Source organism: Pyrus communis, chromosome 5 (genome assembly GCF_963583255.1).
Source record: "Pyrus communis chromosome 5, drPyrComm1.1, whole genome shotgun sequence".
NCBI classification, from domain to species: Eukaryota; Viridiplantae; Streptophyta; class Magnoliopsida; order Rosales; family Rosaceae; genus Pyrus; species Pyrus communis.
In genome coordinates, this window is record NC_084807.1 from 26,215,346 (window position 1) to 26,234,781 (window position 19,436).

General features: G+C 37.6%; 2 protein-coding genes and 1 pseudogene across 2 annotated transcripts; all 3 read right to left on the minus strand.

Moving 5' to 3' along the window:
- Window positions 1-665: 665 nt before the first annotated feature.
- LOC137733861 (cell number regulator 6-like) lies at window positions 666-3,094 on the minus strand. Its single transcript, XM_068473057.1, has 4 exons — window positions 2,739-3,094; window positions 2,036-2,150; window positions 1,201-1,466; window positions 666-1,101 (listed from the first exon to the last, which is right to left on the minus strand). The coding sequence occupies exons 1-4, from the start codon at window positions 2,844-2,846 to the stop codon at window positions 871-873; spliced, it is 720 nt and encodes a 239-aa protein (XP_068329158.1). The 5' UTR covers window positions 2,847-3,094; the 3' UTR covers window positions 666-870.
- Window positions 3,095-8,362: 5,268 nt separating this feature from the next.
- On the minus strand, window positions 8,363-9,238 carry LOC137733281 (peroxisomal membrane protein 11B-like; annotated as a pseudogene).
- Window positions 9,239-15,462: 6,224 nt separating this feature from the next.
- On the minus strand, window positions 15,463-16,367 carry LOC137733277 (peroxisomal membrane protein 11B-like). Its single transcript, XM_068472419.1, has one exon. The coding sequence runs from the start codon at window positions 16,220-16,222 to the stop codon at window positions 15,545-15,547; it is 678 nt and encodes a 225-aa protein (XP_068328520.1). The 5' UTR covers window positions 16,223-16,367; the 3' UTR covers window positions 15,463-15,544.
- Between the last annotated feature and the right edge of the window lie 3,069 nt (window positions 16,368-19,436).

The window sequence follows — 19,436 nt, forward strand, 5'->3', positions numbered from 1 at the left end:
AAATGTATGTGAAAGATAAAAATAGGTGTGAATAGTATTATCCTTTAATTATTGCCGAAATAAAAGCAAGAATAAATAATAATTATTTATTCAAAGAAATCAATCATAAAATTTAAAGAAAATTAGCGATTGGGTTGGGTTGTGACCCTCTTAATTTTTTAAAACGTATCAATTTGCTTTCATCGTCAATTTTCCCATCAAATCGGGGGTTAATGTTTGTTCATTCAAGAGGTTAATGAGCTGATCTCTTCTTTGAGCTTGCTCCACTCAAGACAAACTTACGTACAATGGGAACAACTACGGTGATATCTCATGATTATCCCAACATCGTTACATTCCATTTAGGATTAGAAATAAACGTAATCGGACCTGCTTTTTACATATTTCTAGTTATTTGGGATGGAACCTTATTCACCTTACCTCTTTGGGCTTCTATTGAATCGAGAAATCGGTTTGATTGTGCAGCTTTTTAATATAACAATATATATTTTTGATATAATATATATAAAGCATCCTCCGGAAGTACGGTGATATCTCAAATTAATCATGCACGAACACTCGTTTTAAGTGCAACGCATATTGATTTGACATACAATTGCGTCCCTGTTGCATAAAAGTCCTCGCATGACCCTCACATCATTTGAAAAAATTGAATAGAAAGGAAATAAACGGGAAAGCCTTTCATCGCCTGCATATTGAAGCCATAAACTTTATAAATTAACAATCTCTCCAATGGAAAAGAATAAGACTCTATATATAGACTGAGGTTTATATAGATTAATATTAAGCAAACTGTATAGACGACCTCCCGTGTATGCGGCGGCAGCTCACACACATAAAACCCTAGTGAAATGATGCTTTGCGTAAATCCTACAATGCCTGCATCTCCATATCTGTGTGGCCATTGTTGTTGGTAGAGGATGGTGAAGCGGAGTCCTGGTTGTCTTCAGCAGACTTCATCTGTTGAACTTGGGGTGGGTTGACGACGGTCATTGGCATCACAGCATTGTCCGAGAGGCGTCCCTTCATCTCCCTGTGCTCTTGGCACAAGGCGCACCAGTGTAAGCAGCAGTGTGTCAAGCATGGGTCACACGGTGAGTTCTGCAGCCAACAACGCAATTAAGCATTCAGCATTCAGCATTCAGCATTCAGCATTCAGCATTCAGCGGCTTCAGCAGCATACAGATAACAATAAATTACCTGTAGATGATACTTCTTCTGCAAGGATTGCCGGACAAGACCTGTATATACCCCACACATCCACCAAGAAAATAACAGACCCTCGCAAATAAGAAATGAAGTCCTTGGGTCAACGCCATGGAAGATTGCAGTTAATGCTGCCAGAGCCATACCACCTTCAATACAAACGGCATGACAAATGCATGGTCTGTTCCAAGGGGTATCGTCTCTTAGGCTCTCAACATTGCGCCCAAACAGAACACAAGGACAAAATAACCCTGTCAAGCCTGAAGAGGTAACAAAAGGCACGGGCACGGTGTTATCAGTAGACCATGTTTTTATATTGCAGAAAACGAATTACTGGAACTAGAGTCTAGATACACAGTAGCTAGGGCAAAGACGTTCATGCTTATCAATCACAAGACTATGGTCAATCAATTGGATGGGCAGAAACATCTTACTTGATAAAATCAGAGGCGGCATTCATGGAAGAGAGCAATGCTAGAGTTAAATTTCAAATTTTAACAAGCAAGCATGAAAGCTTGTTCTGAGCATTCCATATTCCAGTGAAAAACTCCGTGAGACACAAAATCCCCCAGAAAAATCGAAAGGAAGAAGGTATCTTATCAAATATAGACATAAGCCTCATAGAATTAACACATGCATTGCTAGAGTTGCATATTTGTGACAAAAACCCTAAAGTGAGGACTTTGGGCCTTGTTTATGAGGCAAGCTCAGCGGGACGCCAAATCTATAGAAAAAGTATCTAACTTAATGGAAACCAAAGGTAGTTCCCATAAACTCAATACCATATCGCTGTACGAGAATCGAAAAGATATTTCCCATATCAACTTACAACTTTCTCTATCTTCAGCACAGCCAAAAATTCCGGTTGTCCAAGGCTCATCTCCAGGAGGTTGATAGCTCTCGGGTAAAGGCTGTCCGCATTCGTGACACCTGTGAACATTCAACTGGCCCATAACACACAAGATCAGTTGCCAAATCACATCCTCATCCGATCTGATGACTTCAAATTACAATCCTCCAAAGGAAACAACGTCACATGTAAAATTCACAAATTCATCACCATCCACCCCATAAACCTACACTACAAATGTAATTTATCAACCACATTCAAGTTGTAGCCAAAACCATGTACTCCTTTTTGTTCGAAGGCTACGAAAATCTTAGATCTGAACAATGCTTTGATGTACCAAAGAGGGTTTAATCATAACTTCAAAAATCCGATTGCCTCTTATCCCGGAAATGGCAATATACAAAAAAAATCCCTGAAAATTCCACACCATAAGAAAAAAAATACAAATCAACAAATTTCCTCAATCCCCCAAAGACCTTCTAATCAGAAATACATAAAAAAAAGGGTAAAATTCAACAATCCAAACCAAATCCCACCAACACAACTATGAACCGAAATGCAATTCATACAAAATCATACAGGAAAACAAATGGGATATTAGCTGCGGAGTTTTCAGAGCAAACCCATGTCAAATTAATAGATATTTCAACGAATCCGACTAGAGAGAGGGAGAGAGAGAAACCTGAGGAACTTCGATGGGCTGATTGAGCTCGCCGGGCTTAATGTCCTCGGCCAGCGCTTGATCCTTCGTCAGTTTCACATACCGCGAGTGCGCAGTTCCGTCCGCCATCCGATCTGGTCTGGTCTCTCCGGCACCGCTTTCTCTCTGTTTGGTTGGTGGGAAAACCCGGTCTGGCCGAGGGTAGACTTACGCGGGTCAACTTTTTTTCTCGTAACGCTTATTTAGGCCCTTCCGATGTAAGAACTCGTCCCTGCCGAGTCTCCCTTTAGTCGTCTCTCGCCCACTCCCGCTTCGGCCTCCAGATTTGTTTGGATTGCTGCCGACCCGGAGATTTAAGAAAATAATTAAAATTTGGACTTTTAATCACCTTTTAAATTTATGATAATTATAATAAAAAAATTAATATGAAAGTATAGTATATTTTTAAAGTAAGGTTTTCCCAAAAAATAAATAATAAAAAAAAAGATCGAGTGTCTTTTTACTGCCATTTACAATCATCTGTGTCCTTTTAACTTCGTCAATCCACACCCCACGCTGTGAACAGCCTTCCGAAACGAAAGGTAGATAAACTCAATTGGGTTAGATGACTACAAGACAAAAGTCGACTTGCAAAAAATTGAAGTGGAGGCGGACAGGGAGGCTAGCTTCACTATTTTTATAGTGCTTAGCCCAAGTAAAGCTAATCCAACTTGTGGAGGTGGACAGGGAGGCTAGCTTCACTATTTTTATAGTGCTTAGTCCAAGTAAAGCTAATCCAACTTAGTCATGAAGCTAATTCAATTCTAATTAGAAAGATGAAAGAAACGGGGCTTCACGATTAAGAGTAAAAGAGGAGGATTTTAGTCATTAAGGATATATTAGTACTTTCATATCAACTTTTAATTATAATTATCATAAACTTAAAAGGGTAATTATATTCTATATAGGGTCCATAGTTTTGTTATTTTCCAAATTTTCCCCTCATTATTCCCATCATTCGATGTAACACGACTTTTCGATTTCCCCCAAAAACTGTGGCTGCATACGATGTCGTTTCAAGAGACGTACTTGGTTTTTTTACATCATGTCATACTTTTGACAACTATTTAGATTGGATACAACATGTCGCTCATTTTTAGAGTCAAATAAGTTCGAATAAATCTAAACAAACATAATTATGACTATTTTTTTTTTATTACAAATGATAGCATTAGTGTGTTAAATTATTTATTCTTAGGGGAGAGAGAGGTCGGTCCGAACCTTTTATTAAGGGTCATCTCCAATGCAAATTCCTCTAATTTTTTGGTCGAATGTAGATGACCAATGTATGAGAATTTAGAATTTGAGTCTAAGAAACTTCTTGAAGAAAGTACATAATATAACCGAATAGCCATGGTTTTGGGTATTTGCCAGACTAAGATGAAGCTTTCAGTGATTGAAAAAATGTTTTAGTTCATTGGAAAAAATGTTTCAGTTCATTGGAATGAATATTCAAGTGGAAAGTACTTGACTTTTATTAGGACAATTGGTAACTTTGTTAAAAGGGCTTCCGGCTGCCCATCGTTCCAGTTGTAGCCGTAATCTTCTTCAATGATAGGAGTATATTATGCAACGTTTGTTCTTGAATTTATCTATAAATACTTTCACTAAAAGAAATATATAGAAGTAACTAATTAACTAACTAGATTTGATGAAACATAGCATTAGTGAGAAGCTGCAGACAACTAAACCCCAAACAGAATAAACAACTGTTGACATTTGAAAAACCTACGACAAATATGAGAAAGCTACTAATTAGTATATATATCCTCGTTACATGACAATTTTTTCACATCACTCAATACGATTGGTACATGCTTGATCATCAATGGTGCTAGTGTTGCCTCTGCATGATTCTACTACAGGATTAATGGCAGGGTTAGGATACCTAAAACCATGAGTTTTGTAATATTTATTGAAGTGCAGATTGCAAAGAACTACAAGGAGGAAGGTGACGACGTAGATAGACAAGGCAGCACATTTGAACCACAAAGGAAATGGGATGGAGATGGATATGAAGAAGGCTGTGACCCCAAAGAAGAGGCCAAGTTGATGGAAAATCGGGGCAATTGGTATTCTGGCGGGACAATAGTTGAAGTGAATAAACTTGCTTACCAAGATGCAAGTGAAGGCAAGTAAGACTGAGAGTCCAAGAAAGTAAAAGATTACAGGGAGATGGAGCTGGCCGAAAGGACCTTGGAAGGGGAGAACTGCTATTCCAATCGCCGCTGTAAAGCAAAACACTACGATTATTGTTGCCCAGTCTAAGTTGTTGTTGTCGTACTTATTGTTAGTCCTCCCGTCTGCAACTTCTTGCCTTGCGGCTTCTAGGTCACGATCGGAATCGGGATCTCGATCGTTGGGACCAATTATCAGAAGTTTGAGCCGTTGGGTTGTTGTTACTGTAACTGCAAGGAGAAAAGGCTTTAAGTACTGATCCCAAGCAGTATTAACAACATAACTCATTTTATTCTGCACAAAGGTAGGTAGAGATGGAGATATATCGGGAGGTAGAGGTACTTGATGATGATATGGTCTCTGAGATTTGATGGTTTGAATGGAAGTGGTATTTGAATGCTTAGGAAATGGTTTGCATGCAAATATATAGACAGACAAAGGGAGAGAAATGGCAGATGTCGTAGTGGTAATGGATAGATGAGAGAGAAATGGTAGATGTCGTAGTGGTAATGGATAGAGGAGAGAGAAGGAGGAAAGAGAAATGGTAGTAGCGAAATGGTGGAAATAAAAGGAGGAGAGAGAATGAGGAAAGAGAAATGGTAGTAGCGAATTGGTGGAAATAAAAGGAGGAAAGAGAAATGGTAGTCGCGAAATGGTGGAAATAAAAGGAGGAGAGAGAAATGGTAGTAGCAAAATGGAGGAAAGAGAAATGGTAGTGTTATTCACCAATACATGGCAGTAGAGAGAGGAAAGAGAAGAGAAATGGTAGTGTTATTCGCCAATATATGGTAGTAGAGAGAGGAAAGAGAAATGGAGAAAAGAAAAGGAGGAAAGAGAAATGGTAGTAGAGAAATGGAGGAAAGAAAAATGGTAATGGCAGTAGACAAATGGAGGAAAGAAAAGGAGGAAGGAGAAATGGTAGTGTTATTCGCCAATATATGGTAGTAGAGAGAGGAAAGAGAAATGGTAGTAGAGAAATGGAGGAAAGAAAAATGGTAATGGCAGTAGACAAATGGAGGAAAGAAAAGGAGGAAGGAGAAATGGTAGTGTTATTCGCCAATATATGGTAGAGAGAGATGAGAGAGAAATGGAGGAAAGAGAAATGGTAGAAGATGGAAAGAGGAGGAGGAAAGAGAAACGAGGGAAAGAGAAGGAGGAAAGAGAAATGGTAGTAGTCAATGGTAGTGTATTTGCCAATATCTTGGTCATTCGACTAACGAGCATCACGTTGGCTTTGAAGCATCTGCATGGTACTGGCATTTTGGGGTTTGGGAGAGAGAATTACTACTTATGTGGTTATTGAAATTGGGTAAGATTATACCATTTGATAGTAGAGAGAGGAAAGAGAAATGGTAGTGTATTTGCCAATATCTTGGTCATTCGACTAACGAGCATCACGTTGGCTTTGAAGCATCTGCATGGTACTGGCATTTTGGGGTTTGGGAGAGAGAATTACTACTTATGTGGTTATTGAAATTGGGTAAGATTATACCATTTGATAGTAGAGAGAGGAAAGAGAAATGGTAGTGTATTTGCCAATATCTTGGTCATTCGACTAACGAGCATCACGTTGGCTTTGAAGCATCTGCATGGTACTGGCATTTTGGGGTTTGGGAGAGAGAATTACTACTTATGTGGTTATTGAAATTGGGTAAGATTATACCATTTGATAGTAGAGAGAGGAAAAAGAAATGGTAGCAGTCAATGGTAGTAGTCTGGGAATAGTAGTGGAGAAATATAATAGAGAGAGGAAAGATAAATGGTAGTAGTCTGGGAATGGTAATGGAAATAGAAATGGTAGTAGAGAGAGGAGAGACAAATGGAGACGTCTTGGAGATGAGAAATTTTTCCTTGTGACCGGAACACGGGTGGTATAACATATATTTTTATATAAGTAGTGGAAAATTGTATTTTTTAAGTTATTAACTTTTCAACACACATATTTCATCATTTGTATAATGATACGTGGTGTACCATTTCATGTTACAAGCACATTGAAAAATCTATCCTTGAAGAGAGGAGAGAGAAATGGAAAAATCTATCCTTCAAGAGAGGAGAGAGAAGTGGAAGCTATCTGGGAACTTACCTAGTAATTTGAAAAAAGCAAATTCTATATTTAATTAGTAATGGTCACTTTGATGCATGGCATTGACATGTCATGGAATCTTGACATTGGATATTGTTGTGAGTCAGCCATTTAGTTTTGATATGAATATGAATTCTCTTTTTAGCCTATTATGCAATTATCATGAAGGATAAAATGTAATTAAAATTTTAATGCATCAATACACCATTATGATATATAGAGAATTTGAAGGAATCAAATAGCCCCCAAATTACATACGTGCAAGCCATGATTAGGGTTCTTGCTCATACCCTAGACATTTTGTCATGTGAGTCACTCTTGGTTCATTTGGATGGTAGATGCATTTTCTTTGATCAAACTTCATTCGAACAAAAAAATATTCGCTTCACTTTAAATATGGATCTATTCGGTGAGGCAAATTTAGAAATTATACATATACGTAAATATATACTTTGAGGTTACATTTAATATTTGCCGGCTTCAATCATATACATAAATATATGATTTGTGGCAGGGGGCAGTCCAGAGATTTTTGAGGCCCGAGACAAATCCAAAAAATATGCCCCACTTCATATAAAAAAAAATTATTTGTTTTTACACGTAAGATACTGATAAAATTATATTTAGAAAAACACTTCAAACTTAGTAATTTAGAAACACGGAAAAACTAATTTATTATGTATAGAGAAGGAAACCCAAAAACTTCAGACTTACAAGTAGATAGATTATGAGTTTTGTCTTCTATCTGAACTTTTAAAGTGTTTTTGTATAAATCGTGAGTATGATTTGCAAATTTGGTCTAAAAATTTAGTCTGTGTATTACCTTTTGTTGAAGATTAGACTTGAATTGAAACGAATGTTAAAAAAATAGACCCACATATTGCTAGCTAGTAATTAAAAATAAATTAACAACCAAACAAAAATTCGTAAAAATTAAAAAAAAATAAACATGCACATAGCATTTCGAACTTAGGACCTCTCGTTAATTTTAAATACAAAAATCATTGCTTCTAATTAAACTTCCAATCATTTAGCCAAATTTTATAAATTTATACTGTTATGAAAAGAAATTTGTAAAAATTGGAATTCAAATATGCACACATGATGTTTTGAACCCAATATCTCCTCATTAATTTCAAACAACAAAATCATCGGATCTAGTTAACTTTCTTTATCATTAAACCAAATTTTATAAATTTATACTCCTATGAAAACGTATATAAATATGCCACACTAATAATTTGGTACCCCTAATTTTTTTTGGGTCCCGGATGGTCGTCCTGCCCGCACTGGGTCTGGTCCAGCCCTGAGTAGAGGAGAAGGGTTGTTGATTTTAAACATATGATTAAACACCACCCATGAACATAATTAATCCTTTATATAACGATGCAGTATGCATTAGAGATACTGAATTTACAAACTTGAACTCCAAACACAATTAACAAGACCTTAATCACTTCACTTATGAAGGCCAGTTTCTCTACCAACCAGACCGCGCAGACACCAAACAACTAATCCCAAGAGTGACTACATGATTACAGAAGGGATTAGGCTCGATTCTGATGACCAAATCCGCAACATAACCCCTACTGCCATTAATCTCATCATTCTATCACCCCTAATCTTCCTCAAACTCTCGCTCTTCGTCTCCGCATACTTGTCCTCCAAGGCAGCAACCTTCTTCTCCGCCTCCACACCCTCTTCCAGCGCAATGAAATCCAAAACAATGAAGAACACGTACCCGAACGACTCACCAAACGCTGATATAAAGCTCATCTTTCACGCCAGATTCAGGCTCAGAGTCCCGATTCTGGACAGGCAGAGAAAATGGTCGAAAAAGAAGTAGACCTTCTCCCCTGCATTAGCAAGAACAGCTAGGAACCGAAGCGTATGGGTTGATACAGGGCTTCTTCTCAACGCATTGACTCCCGTGAGAAACCGGCCCGTTCGAAAGGCCTTCCGGCTAAGCCCGGAGGCAACTTCCCACTGCTTGGCTCGCTGCGCGATTTCGGGGCTTTTGGCCTCGGCGTGCCAGTGCGCAACCTTGGAGACGTACTGGAAGGTTTTGACAAGCTTGTCGATGCTGTCTCTCTTTGGCAGGAAGATAACAAGTTTGTCAACTGTGTCGTTCATGATTGAAAGTTTGTGTAGCAGATGGTTTGGTTGTGGTTGGCGGTGAAGAAGTACGAATCGCGCTGGCTCAGAGAATTTGGGATTGGATTAGTAGAAGAAACGTGGTTAAGGAGCACCCCAGAAGTTGAAGGATTTTGGATAATAGTATACAAGCGTATGTGGTTGGACTACATGTCATGCAACTCGCTACCAGTAGTTTTTGTGTTATCTGTTTTCTTTGTATAATTTTCTAACAGTAGGCTTTCTTGTCTTTAGTAGACAACATTCCAATGCTTGTTATCTCCACACAAGTAGAACAATAATATTTATTTTTTCTTGTAAATGAGAGACTTTATGTTTGATTCACGTGAATGATGACAACGTACAATACTTGTGCTAACTTTGATATCTGATTATATATGACCTATTTATTGTATAATTTACTGGCGTTGTCCAATTCTCACTCTACTTAGAACTTATTCATATCTTAACCTTTTAAAATATAGTATCGTAATATGTAAAGAAAAATTATTAAGAGCATCTTTAAAGAAAATATCACATGTAGCATTTTAACATTTAAAAGTTTTGATCACCATCCGATATGTCAAAATACGACTATTTAATAATCAATAATAAATATTTACAGAGCAAAAGTAATAATAAGAAGGGTAAGAAAATATTTAATAGTCAATTAAAAAATAATTTGAAGTTGCTGTCAACTTTGGCAGCTAGGGTGATGACTGTCAATTCACGTCATGCCACATCACAATTGATTCTTCGGTTGAAAACACTATTGTTATCTTTTTTTTAACATTAATTCTGATTTAGACCTTTTGACATCTTGGCATATCAGTATTAAAGTCACTCTTATTCATGACATACAACTGAAGTTGTAACATGTGACTAAGTGCACTAAAATACTCGTGATTGCAATGGGCTTGAGTTTAGCAAAATTAACTAATGACAGTGTGGTCATTTAGTACTACAATTTAGTCGTATTCTACCTTCATGTGTAATTGAGAAATATTAAATCGTATTCAAATCAAATTATTATAATTAGTTCATTATGATTCTTAGTTTATTCAGGAAAAACTAATTGCAGTGTGCTCAACCAGACGGCATGACAAATGCATGGTCTGTTCCAAGGGGTATCGTCTCTTAGGCTCTCAACACTGCGCCCAAACAAAACACATGGACAAAATAACCCTGTCAAGCCTGAAGAGGTAACAATAGGCACGGGCATGGTGTTATGAGTAGACCGTGTTTTTATGAGGCAAGCTCGGCGGGAAGCCAAATCCCCCAAAAAAGAAAAAGTAGCTAACTTAATGGAAACCAAAGGTAGTTCCCATAAACTCAATACCATATCGCTGTACGAGAATCGAAAAGATATTTCCCATATCAACTTACAACTTTCTCTATCTTCAGCACAGCCAAAAATTCCGGTTGTCCAAGGCTCATCTCCAGGGGGCTGATAGCTCTCGGGTAAAGGCTGTCCGCATTCGTTACAATCCTCCAACGGAAACAACGTCACATGTAAAATTCACGAATTCATCACCATCTACCCCATAAACCTACACTACAAATGTAATTTATCAACCACATTCAAGTTGTAGCCAAAACCATGTACTTCTTTTTGTTCGAAAGCTACGAAAATCTTAGATCTGAACAATGCTTTGATGTACTCAAGAGGGTTCAATCACGACTTCAAAAATCTGATTGCCTCTTATCCCAGAAATGGCATTATACAAAAAAATCCCTGAAAATTCCACACCATAAGAAACAAAAATACAGATCAACTAATTTCCTCAATCCCCCCAAAGACCTTCTAATCAGAAATACATAAAAAAAGAAATAAAAAAAAAGAAGGTAAAATTCAACAATCCAAACCAAATCCCACCAACACAAGTTTGAACCGAAACGCAATTCATACAAAATCGTACAGGAAAACAAATGGTATATTAGCTGCGGAGTTTTCAGAGCAAACCCATGTCAAATTAATAGATATTTCAACGAATCCGACTAGAGAGAGGGAGAGAGAAACCTGGGGAACTTCGATGGGCTGATTGAGCTCGCCGGGCTTAATGTCCTCGGCTGGCGCTTGATCCTTGTCAGCTTCACATACCGCGAGTGCGCAGTTCCGTCCGCCATCCGATCTGGTCTGGTCTCTCCGGCATCGCTTTCTCTCCGTTTGGTTGGTGGGAAAACCCGGACTGGCCGAGGGTAGACTTACGCGGGTCAACTTTTTTTCTTGTAACGCTTATTTAGGCCCTTCCGATGTAAGAACTCGTCCCGGCTGAGTCTCCCCTTTAGTCGTCTCTCGCTCACTTCCGCTTCGGCCTTCAGATTTGTTTGGATTGCTGCCGACCTGGAGATTTGAGAAAATAATTAAAATTGTTACTTTTACAGAATGTATCACCTTTTAAATTTAGCTTATTATATTAATATTCTACGAATTATTGAATAAATCTCGAATACTTAATAAATTTCACATTTGCTTTTTAATTTAAAAATTATCTTAAGATTGTAAATCGAGGCAATTGTTATTCCAGCCATGATATCTAGTAGAACTGAATAGCCATGGTTTTGGGTATTTGCCAGACTAAGATGGAGGATCTAAATTCCGGAATAGTGATGTTTGGAAAGCTTTTCAATGATTGAAAAAATGTTTCGGTTCATTGGAATGAATATTCAAGGGGAAAGTAGTAGACTTTTATTAGGACAATTGGTAAGTTTGTTAAAGGGGGTCCGGCTGCCCATCATTCTAGTTGTAGCTGTAATCTTCTTCAATGATAGGAGTATATTAAGCAACGTTTGTTCTTTAATTTATCTATAAATACGTTCACTAAAAGAAATATATAGAAGTAACTAATTAACTAACTAGATTTGATGAAACATAGCATATAGCATTAGTGAGGGGTTGTAGACAACCAAACCCCAAACAGAATAAACAATGATTGACATTAGAAAAACCTACGACAAATATGAGAAAACTACCAGTACTGCAGTACACTAATTAGTGTGTGCGCGTGTGCATACACACACACACTAATTACATGATAGTTTTTTCACGTCACTCAATACAATTGGTACATGCTTGATCATCAATGGTGCTAGTACTGCCTCTGCATGATTCTACTACAGGATCAATGGGGGGGCTAGGATACTTAAAACCATGAGTTTTGTAATATTTATTGAAGTGAAGATTGCAGAGAACTACAAGGAGGAAGGTGACGATGTAGATAGACATGGTAGCACATTTGAACCACAAGGGAAATGGGATGGAAATGGATATGAAGAAGGCTGTGACCCCAAAGAAGAGGCCAAGTTGATGAAAAATCGTGGCAATTGTTATTCCAGGGGAATAGTAGCTGAAATGAATAAATTTGCTTACCAAGATACAAGTGAAGGCAAGTAAGACTGAGAGTCCAAGAAAGCAAAAGATTACAGGGAGATAGAGGTGACCGGGGGGACCTTGGAAGGGGAGAAATGCTATTCCAATCGCCGCAGTAAAGCAAAACACTACGATTATTGTTGCCCAATCTAAGTTGTTGTTGTCGTACTTATTGTTAGTCCTCCCGTCTGCAACTTCTTGCCTTGCGGCTTCTAGGTCACGATTGGAATCGCAATCTCGATCGATGAGACCAATTATCAGAAGTTTGAACCGTTGGGTTGGCGTTACTGTAACTGCAAGGAGAAAAGGCTTTAAGTACTGATCCCCAGCAGTATTAACAACAGAACTCATTTTGTTCTGCACAAAGGTAGGTAGAGATGGAGATATATCGGGAGGTAGAGGTACTTGATGATGATATGGTTTGTGAGATTTGATGGTTTGAATGGAAGTGGTATTTGAATGCTCAGGAAATGGTTTGCATGCAGATATATAGACAGGCAAAGGGAGAGAAATGGCAGATGTCGTGGTAGTAGAGAGAGGAGAGTGGAGGTCTCAGATATATAGAGGGATAAATGGTAGTAGAGAGAGGAGAGAGAAATGAGAGATGTCTCAGATATATAGAGGGAATAATGGTAGTACCGTAGTAGAGAGAGGAGAGAGGAGAGAGAAATGAGAGATGTCTCAGATATATAGAGGGATAAATGGTAGTAGAGAGAGGAGAGAGGAGAGAGAAATGTCTCGGATATATAAAGGGATAAATGGCAGTAGAGAGAGGAGAGATAAATGGGAGATGTCTCGGAGATATAGAGAGGTAAATGGTAGTAGAGAGAGGAGAGAGAAATGGGAGATGTCTCGGAGATATAGAGAGGTAAATGGTAGTAGAGAGAGGAGAGAGAAATGGGAGATGTCTCGGAGATATAGAGAGATGAGGAGAGATAAATGGGAGAATCAGGAGATGCCTTGCAGAGAGGAGAGAGGAGAGAGGAAAGAGAAATGGCAGATGTCTAGGAACTTACCTAGTAATTTGAAAAAAATTCTATATTTAATTAATAAGGGTCACTTTGATGCATGGCATTGACATGTCTTGGAATTTCGACACTGGATATTGTTGTGAGTAAGAGTGGGTGCGGTTTGATTTTGTGTGGTTTTAAGTTAAATTGAAACTAAAATCGTAAGTTTTTGTGATTTGGTGTGGTGCGATACGGTTTTGATATTAAAACCGAAATGAAACCAAACTATTTGGTTCGGTTTGATTTTGTTTTAAACGGTTTTGGTGTGTTTCATTGTTTGAAAAAGTTATTATAGTTATCTAGTTGTATCTCATTTCATTTTCTTTTGATATACACTTCAATTTTCTTCTATGAGCAACATTTAGTGTTTGTTTTTCATTTTGCATGTCTTCTATATTTGTCGGATTCTTCAAATATTGACTGAAACATAAAATAAAAGTAAGCAACAACAATAATTAACAACAGTTAAAAAAAAAATATTTGCATATCCTGGCTGTGTTGCCTTGTACCAGAAATTATATCTAGCTTTCTCTACATCGTGTCATCTGATAAATTTTCTTGTTATTTTCTTTACTTTTTCTTTGCTTTTCAAGACACACTTTTGGCAATTTGGAGCTTAAATTAATCACAAGCATGTGTGCCCCATGTTGGTCTCTCCGGCACCCCCTTCTCTCTGTTTGGTTGGTGGGAAAACCCGGACTGGCCGAAAGTAGACTTACGCGGGTCAAATTTTTTTTTCTTGTAACGCTTATTTAGGTCCTTCCAATGTATGAACTCGTTGCTGCCTTCAAATGTTTTTGGATTGCTGCCGACCCGGAGATTTGAGAAAATAATTAAAATTTGGATCTGGACATTTACATAATGTATCACCTTTTAAATTTTTTGATAATCATAATTAAAAGCTGATTTGAAAGTATAGTATATTTTTATAGTAAGATCTTTCAAAAAAATAAATAAAAAAAATACGGATGGAATGTCTTTTTACTGCCATTTACAATCATCTTTGTCCTTTCAACTTCGTCAGTCCACGCCCCACGTCGTGAACAGCCGTCCGAAGCAGAAGGCGGATAAACTTGATCGTGTTCGACGACTACAAGACAAAAGTCGACTTGCAAAAAAATGAAGCGGTGGAGGCAGACTGGGAGGCTGTCTTCATTATTTTTATAGTGCTTAGTACAAGTAAAGCTAATCCAACTTAGTCATGAAGCTAATACAATCCTAATTAGGAAGATGAAAGAAGCAGGGCTTCACGGTTAAGAGTAAAAGAGGAATTTTAGTCATTAAGGGTATATTAGTACTTTCATATCAACTTTTAATTATAATTATCATAAACTTAAAAGGGTAATTATATTCTATATAGGGTCCATGCATAGTTTTGTTATTTTTCAAATTTCCCCATCACTATTCCTATCATTCGATGTAATATGACTTTTCGATTTCCCACGAAAATTGTGGCTCGTTTCAAGAGACGTAATTGGTTTCTTTACGTCATGTCGTCCTTTTGACAACTATTTAGATTGGATACAACGTGTCGCTTATTTTTGGATTAAAATAAGTCTAAATAAATTTGAACAAACATAGTTATGACTATTTTTTTATTACAAATGATAACGTTAATGAGTTAAATTGTTTATTCTTAGAGGGAGAGAGGTCGGTCCAAAACCTCTTAGTAAGGGTCATCTCAAATGCAAATTCCTCTAAATTTTTGGTCGAATGTAGATGACCAATATATGAGAGTTTAGAATTTGAGTCTAAGAAATTTTTTTTTTTTTTTTTAATTAAAAGGTGATCAGTTGTTGGCTTCATCACGGCAGTCCACCCTTTCAGGGGCCTAAGAAACTCCTTGAAGATGGTATATGGTAGAAGAGAAGGGTTGTTGATTTTAAACATCTGATTAAACACCATCCATGAACATAATTAATCTTTTATATAATGACGCAGTATGCATTAGAGATACTGAATTAACAAACTTGAACTCCAAACATAATTAACAAGAGCTTAATCACTTCACTTATGAAGGCCAGTTTCTGTACCAACCAGACCACGCAGACACCAAACCACTAATCCCAAGAGTGACTGCATGATTACAGAATGGATTAGGCTCGATATCCGCAATTCCGATGACCAAATCCGCAACATTAGCCGCTACTGCCATTAATCTCATCACTCTATCACCCCTAATCTTCCTCAAACTCTCGCTCTTCGTCTCTGCAGACGTGTCCTCCAAGGCAGCAACCTTCTCTGCCTCCACACCCTCTTTCAGCGCAATGAAATCCAAAACGATGAAGAAAACGTACCCGAACGACTCACCAAACGCCGATATAAAGCTCATCTTTTGCGCCAGATTCGGGCTCAGAGTCCCGATTCTGGACAGCCAGAGAAAATGGTCGAAAAAGAAGTAGACCATCTCCCCTGCATTAGCAAGAACAGCTAGGAACCGAAGCGTAGGGGTTGATCCAGGGCTTCTTCTTAACGCATTGAATCCCGTGAGAAACCGACCCGTTCGAAAGGCCTTCCGGCTAAGCCCGGAGGCAACTTCCCACTGCTTGGCTCGCTGCGCGATTTCGGGGTTTTTGGCCTCGGCGTGCCAGTGCGCAATCTTGGAGATGTATTGGAAGGTTTTGACAAGCTTGTCAATGCCGTCTCTCTTTGCCAGGAAGATAACAAGTTTGTCAACTGTGTCGTTCATGATTGAAAATGTGTGTTGCGCACAGATGGTTTGGTTGTGGTTGGCGATGAAGAACTATGAATCGCGCAAGCTCGATCGGAGATTTTGGGATTGGATTAGTAGAAGAAAAGAGATTAAGGAGCACCACAGAAGTTGCAGGACTTTGGATAATAGCATACAAGCTTCTGTGGTTGGACTACGTGTCATGCGACTCGCTACCAGTAGTTTTTGTGTCATCTGTTTTCTTTGTATAATTTTCTAACAGTAGGCTTTCTTGTCTTTAGCTGACAACATTCCAATGCTTGTTATCTCCACACAAGTAGAACAATAGTATTTATTTTTTTCTTGTAAACGAGAGATTTTATGTTTGATTTACGTGAATGACAACAATGTATAATACTTGTGTTGACTTTGATACAAAATCATACAGGAAAACAAATGGGATATTAGCTGCGGAGTTTTCAGAGCAAACCCATGTCAAATTAATAGATATTTCAACGAATCCGACTAGAGAGAGGGAGAGAGAGAAACCTGAAAAACTTTGATGGGCTGATTGAGCTCGCCGGGCTTAATGTCCTCGGCCGGCGCTTGATCCTTCGTCAGCTTCACATACCGCGAGTGCGCAGTTTCGTCCGCCATCCGATCTGGTCTGGTCTCTCCGGCACCGCTTTCTCTCTGCTTGGTTGGTGGGAAAAGCCGGACAGGCTGAGAGTAGATTTACGCGGGTCTTTTTTTTCTTTTAACGCTTATTTAGATCCTTCCAATGTATGAACTCGTTGCCGCCGAGTCTCCCTTTAGTCGTCTCTCGCTCACTTCCGCTTCGGCCCTCAGATTTGTTTGGATTGCTGCCGACCCGGAGATTGAGAAAATAATTAAAATTTGGACTTTTACAGAATGTATCACCTTTTAAATTTGGCTTATTATATATATTAACATCCTACAAATCATTGAATAAACTCTACATTTTTAATACACTCTAATTTTTTTCACTTAAAAATTATCTTAATACACCCAACATATTTTCTTATAATACCCCCACACCCCACATTCTCAATATACACCTTATATTTTGTACATACACCCCACATTTTCTATACACCTCACATTTTTCAAATCTTATAACATTCTTTTTAATTTTCAGGTACTGAATCTAACCATTTAAACATTTAATTTGGTGAAAAATTTCAAATCATCTAAAAGTGGCAAGGCCTAGAGTCATGGGAGGGGTTCCATTTTGTATCTGCACTGGGCACTCAAAGTACATGTGTTGACCTTCCACTCCACAATATCTACATGATATGTTAAAAGCATGCAATCTATCATGGCTGCAAAACGAGCAAACCAATCGAAAAACCCCCGCCAACACTAGTTACGTTTCTCAGTCCTACAAAAAGTGCATTCATACTTGTAGACGAAAGTTGGAGAGTCTTCAACAGCCTTTTTTTCTTCTTCAAGTTGGACTTGACTCAGAGTGTCTTTAAAAACCCTTGTTTTTTTTTTTTTTTTAACCTAATAAGGTCAAAATTGTCATTGCATAGTAGGGTAAATAAGTCATTTGATATTAAATTTTAATGTGGGGTGCTAATATAAAAAGCCTTAATTTTTATGATAATTATAATCAAAAGTTGATATGAAAGTATAGTATATTTTTATAGTAAGGTTTTTCCAAAAAATAAATAAAAAAAATAAAGATCAAATGTCTTTTTATTGCCATTTACAACCATTCGTCAGTCCACGCCCCACGCCGTGAACAACCGTCTGAAACAGAAGGCGGATAAACTCGATTGGGTTCAACAACTACAAGACAAAAGTCGAATTGCCAAAAAATGGAGCGGCGGAGGCGGACAGGGAGGCTAGCTTCACTATTTATATAGTGCTTAGTCCAAGTAAAGCTAATCCAACTTAGTCATGAAGCTGATTCAATTCTAATTAGGAAGCTGAAAGAAACGGGGCTTCACGGTTAAGAGTAAAAGAAGAGGATTTTAGTCATTACGGGTATATTAGTACCTTCATATCAACTTTTAATTATCATAAACTTAAAAAGGTAATTATATTCTATATAGGGTCCATAGTTTTGTTATATTCCAAATTTCCCCCTCACCAATCCCATCATTTGATGTAACACGACTTTTCAATTTCCCCCGAAAACAGTGGTTGCATACGATGTTGTTTCAAGAGACGTACATAGTTTTTTTACGTCATGTTGTACTTTTGACAACTATTTAGATTGAATACAACATGTATCGCTCATGTTCAGAGTAAAATAAGTCCAAATAAATTTGAACAAACATAGTTATGACTAATTTTTTTGTTACAAATGATAGCGTTAGTGTGTTAAATTGTTTATTCTTAGGGGGAGAGAGTCGGTCCAAAAACTTTTATTAAGGGTCATCTCCAATGCAAATTCCTCTAAATTTTTTGTCGAATGTAGATGACCAATAAATGAGAATTTAGAATTTGAGTATAAGAAACTTCTTGAAGATGGTATATAGTAGAACCAAATAGCCATGGCTTTGGGTATTTACCAGACTAAGATGAAGGATCTAAATTCCGAGAATAGTGATGTTTCGAAAGTTTTTCAATGATTGAAAAAAAAAAATTTCAGTTCATTGGAATGAATATTCAAGTGGAAAGTAATAGACTTTTATTAGGACAATTGGTAAGTTTGTTAAATGGCTTCCGGCTGTCCATCATTTCAGTTGCAGCTGCAATCTTCTTCAATGATAGGAGCAAATAATGCAACGTTTGTTCTTTAATTTATCTATAAATACGTTCACTAAAAGAAATATATAGAAGTAACTAATTAACTAACTAGATTTGATGAAACATAGCATTAGTGAGAGGCTGCAGACAACTAAACCCCAAACAGAATAAATAACGGTTGACATTTGAAAAACCTACGACAAATATGAGAAAGCTACTAGTATTACAGTACACTAATTAGCGTGTGTGTATATATATGTGTATATATATACACACACTAATTACATGACAGTTTTTTCACGTCACTCAATGCGACTGGTACATGCTTGATCATTAATGGTGATAGTACTGCCTCCGCATGATTCTATTGCAGGATCAATGGTAGGGTTAAGATACTTAAAACCATGAGTTTTGTAATATTTATTGAAGTGAAGATTGCAGAGAACTACAAGAAGGAAGGTGATGACGTAGATAGATATGGCAGCACATTTGAACCACAAAGGAAATGGGATGGAGATGGATATGAAGAAGG